The sequence below is a fragment of the Xyrauchen texanus genome, chromosome 27 (assembly GCF_025860055.1).
Source record: "Xyrauchen texanus isolate HMW12.3.18 chromosome 27, RBS_HiC_50CHRs, whole genome shotgun sequence".
NCBI classification, from domain to species: Eukaryota; Metazoa; Chordata; class Actinopteri; order Cypriniformes; family Catostomidae; genus Xyrauchen; species Xyrauchen texanus.
The window spans coordinates 40,417,176-40,422,291 of record NC_068302.1 but is presented as its reverse complement, the minus strand read 5'-3'; the positions used below and the strand labels follow the sequence as shown (position 1 = coordinate 40,422,291).

The window sequence follows — 5,116 nt, the reverse complement described above, 5'->3', positions numbered from 1 at the left end:
CGCGCTGTCGTGTTTATAACGAAGGTTTGATCCACTGGCGTCTGTCTGAAGACTCTTTGCCCACCGATCATCATGTGGTGGAGTTCAGGAAGCTCGGTGGCGAGGATGACGAGGAGTCACGCTGGCGGTCGATGGAGCATGTGTACGGCTGCAGTACGGTGGTGTCTGACCTCGACAGCGACTCGAGTTACACGTTCAGAGTGAAGAGCTGCCGAAACAACACGTTCAGTCCCTGCAGTCCTGAGGTGACCCTCAACACCCCGCCAGCAGCAGGTAAACGCTCACCGACCGCCGTGTGTTTATCAGCACTCGTGAGGTCACATGATCATCAGTAGGTGGTGAATTCGTACAGTGTCTCGTAGTGTTTCACTCTTCCTCATTTGTACGGTGGCCATGAAGTGCAAAACAAAACAACAACCTGATTGGCTGAGTGAACGAGCCCAAAATGTCACTGACTGAAAAACGAAATCTTTGGGGTGTTTTCAGTAACTGGACACATTACAACACAGAGAGAAAAACAGCGAGCGGGAAAAGTTGGTTTTATACACGATGTTCATCTTTGGTCACATGGTTCATCTAGTGCGTAAGGGACCGTTTTAAAGTGCACAAACTTTGCTAAACCGTTGGTGACGTCCAAGCGTTCATTGTGCATGAAAACACTTGTTTAAAAAAATAAATAAATAAAGGTTCTGCTTGCTGCCAGTGGATCGATTTTCCAAGTATATCCAATTATATAGAAACAATATTTAATTATTTTACAAAAAACAGCAATAAAGTTCACCAAGATTTAATTTAAGTACAATGCAAAGGTTGTAGCAGGCTTACATTGTTTATTATTATTAAAAATCCCACCCCTAACCCCACCCATAAACCCACCCCTAACCCCACCCATAATCCCACCCCTAACCCCACCCCTATCCCACCCATAATCCCACCCCTAACCCCACCCATAAACCCACCCCTAACCCCACCCATAATCCCACCCCTAACCCCACCCCTATCCCACCCATAATCCCACCCCTAACCCCACCCCTAACCTTACCCCAACCCACCCCTAACCCCACCCATAACCCCACCCCTAACCTCACCCATAATCCCACCCCAACCCCACCCATAACCCTCACCCCTAACTCCACCCATAAACCCACCCCTAACCCCACCCATAACCTCACCCATAATCCCACCCCAACCCCACCCATAACCCTCACCCCTAACCCCACCCCTATCCCACCCATAATCCCACCCCTAACCTTACCCCAACCCACCCCTAACCTCACCCCTAATCCCACTCTTAACCCCACCCCTAAACTCACCCCTAACCCCACCCATAACCCCACCCCTAACCTCACCCATAATCCCACCCCAACCCCACCCATAAACCCACCCCTAACCCCACCCATAATCCCACCCCTAACCGAGCTAACAGTCGGTGTGGTATTATCACGATCAGTGTTGCACGTGTGATCCTCCTGGATACTTTTAACTTTGAGATTCAGACGTTCCTGTTGATGTACATGTTTAATGTCTCACTGTAAAGAGAATGGATGAATAATGGGTTATTGATCGACACTAATACTTCTGATGATAACTGAATCTTCATCTCTAATGGAAATGTTGATGAGTGAAACCCCTAACCCCACCCCTATCCCACCCATAATCCCACCCCTAATCCCACCCCTAACCTTACCCCAACCCACCCCTAACCTCACCCCTAATCCCACTCTTAACCCCACTCCTAACCCACCCCTAACCCCATCCATAATCCCACCCGTAACCCCACCCATAATCCCACCCCTAACCTTACCCCAACCCACCCATAATCCCACCCCTAACCCTCACCCCTAATCCACCCCAACCTCACCCCTAATCCCACCCCTAACCCCACCCATAATCCCACCCCTAATCCCACCCTTAACCCCTAATCTCACCCCTAACCCCCCCCTAATCCCACCCCTAACCCCCCCTAATCTCACCCCTAACCCACCCCACCCATAATCCCACCCCTAACCCTTCATCATTTTGAAATACTAAAATAAAAAAAAAAACTAATTTTTAAAGTGGGCATTGACATATCCTGAGGACTCGTTCACTCAGCCAATCAGGTGAGGAGTTGTTACCTGCCCTTTCCATTCCCACTGAATTAATGTTGGATTTTAGGGTTTGTTTATTTTGTTTTGCACTTCATGGCCACCGTACATTTGAGTTTCGGCACTTTTTACAGAAGAAAACTGTTCTGTGAATCATGTTCAGTGTTCAATTTGTTTAAACAAAATGTCAATGTCAGAAATGTTATCATGTCGTATTCGTTCATTTTAATACAGTTTTCTTGCATATAAATAACATATTTTATTTGACCAAAAAATATTATTTAAATATAAATATATTTTAGGTGAAGATCATTTGCAAAATGGCAAAAACATGTTTCAAACTGTAAAACACCAAACATTAACCAAATAATAAAAATAAATGAATCCAGAAGCAGCTGATTGTGATAATTGTTTGTTTGTTCGTCAGTGTTCAACTTCCTGTTTAATGAGAAGTGTGGATTCAGCGCCGAGCGGCTGCAGCTCAGCAAACGGCGGGATTCTGTGGAGAGCGTCGCAGGAATGAGTTTCCTGTTGTCTGCCGAACGCGTCCACACGGGGAGTTACCTTTGTCTTGATTACATCATCGGTGACACGGGCATCTCACACGGCCGCCATTACTGGGCTTTCCGCGTGGAGCCCAGTTCATATATGGTTAAAGTGGGCGTGGCCTCGGACTCCAAACTGACTGAGTGGTTTCATAATCCACGAGATACCAGCAGCCCCAGGTGACACACACACACACACACAACACAACACAACACAACATACACACACAGACACAACACAACATACACACACACACACACACACACACACACAACACAACACAACACAACATACACACACAGACACAACACAACATACACACACACACACAGCACAACATACACACACAGACACAACAGAAAATACACACACAACACACACACAACATACATACACACTCACACACAACATACACACACACACACAACATACATACACACTCACACACAACATACACACACACACACAACATACACACACAACACAACACACACAACACACACAGACACAACAGAAAATACACACACAACACACACACACACAACATACACACATATACACACACACACACACATACACACACACAACATGCACACAACACAACATACACAACACACCATACACAACACAACACACACAACACACACACACACACACAACACAACACAACATACACACACAACACAACATACACACACACAACACACAGAACACCACACACAACACAACATACACAACACACCATACACAACACAACACACCATACACAACACAACACACACAACACAACACACACGCACACACAACACAACATACACACACAACACAACACAACATACACACACAACACCACACACACACACAACACAACATACACACACAACACCACACAACCACACAACACACACACACACACACACAACACAACATACACACACAACACAACATACACACACAACACAACATACACACACACAACACCACACACACAACACAACACACACACACAACACAACACAACATACACACACAACACAACACACACACAACACACACACACACACACACACACACACACACACACACACACACACACACACAAGTTGCTCTTCAGAAATGGGGTGTATTTGACATTAATTCTGTCCGTCATTAATTGTGTGTGTCTGCAGGTACGATCATGACAGCGGTCACGACAGCGGCAGTGAAGACGCTTGTTACGAGATGTCACAGCCGTTCACACTCGTCACTGTCGGTATGGGTCGACTCTTCATCCCCAAATCTTCCATCACCGCCGCCTCAGGTGACCACGGCAACCGTATCCTGCCCATGCCGCAGAGAATCGGAGTGTGTCTGGACTATGACGCGGGTCGAGTGTTTTTCTATGACGGCGACACAATGCGCTGCCTGTACGAGCGGCAGGTGGAGTGTTCCGGCACCATGTTCCCGGCATTTGCACTGTTGGGCGGCGGGACGGTTCACCTGGAAGAATTCATCACGGCCAAACGACTGTCATACATGTGAGAGAGACTCTCTCTCTCGTCCCTGAACAACGGCAGATGATCGGCCCGTGACGTTCTGCTGTCTGAATCTGGTTCAAGAGGCGAGTGTTCGATCTTCAGTGCCTTTAATGACATCAGCTGAACATCAGGGGTACTAACACACCGTACTGTCAATGTGCACCAATACTGTTGATCATATTCTCTCATATTTACACATATTAAATGATGTAAACACTCTATACTTCACTATGAACACAATCATTTGTGCACTAATATTTCAAAACAATGAAATACAAAGAGCGTCTGTCCCGGGACATTCTGTAAATGATTGTGTGCTCCAGAGTTTCAGAATCAGAACCGCACAATATTAATTTCTCTATTAAAGACTCATTAGTTGATCCACTCAGAGGCTTTAAATATACACGTCATTAACACGACACGCGTGTCACTGAACGAACTGGAATATTGAATATGGCCTTATTGAATAATGTTTCCTACCTCTTATTGATTGTGCTGCATCGATGGGATCGTCTGATTCGGCACGTTTCACACGTTTGATTTGAGCATTTTAGGGAAACGAGTGTTTTGTTGATTAAAATGATTTTGACTAATGAAATATGAAGACGTGAACCGCATGAGAGGACGATGGACACAGTTTGTATTTTACTTTGTCATGATGTTTTAGTCGATCTGGTTTGACATGTTTGTGATGATTTAAACAGAAAGTGTGTAAATGAATATTAAAGTTTCTCCATTATTAGGGTCATTAGAGGAGTGTGTTTGAGCGTGTTTGAGTGTTCATGTCCCTAAATGACGGTTCTTCAGTGGAGTTTTGCGGGTTTTAATGTGTGTTAATCACGTACTGATAAATAAAGCACTTGAGTTTAAGCACTTTAAGCATGTCCGCAGATATAATCTGTCTGTGGGTCTGTCTGTCTGTCTGTCTGTCTGTCTGCTGTGTAAAATAAAGGAATGTCATATTAA

At 45.3% G+C, this 5,116-nt stretch overlaps 1 protein-coding gene across 4 annotated transcripts in view; it reads left to right on the top strand.

Moving 5' to 3' along the window:
* The window catches only part of LOC127620737 (E3 ubiquitin-protein ligase TRIM36-like), a 42,791-nt gene extending 37,675 nt beyond the window's left edge, over positions 1-5,116 (top strand). For all 4 annotated transcript variants that reach the window (XM_052093944.1, XM_052093947.1, XM_052093945.1 and 1 more), the window contains 3 exons: positions 1-273; positions 2,515-2,812; positions 3,803-5,116. The exon at positions 1-273 is cut by the window's left edge and continues 27 nt beyond it. In XM_052093944.1, the coding sequence (XP_051949904.1) occupies positions 1-273; positions 2,515-2,812; positions 3,803-4,154 (923 nt within the window). In that variant the 3' untranslated portion in view covers positions 4,155-5,116. The remainder of the gene's footprint in view (positions 274-2,514; positions 2,813-3,802) is intronic.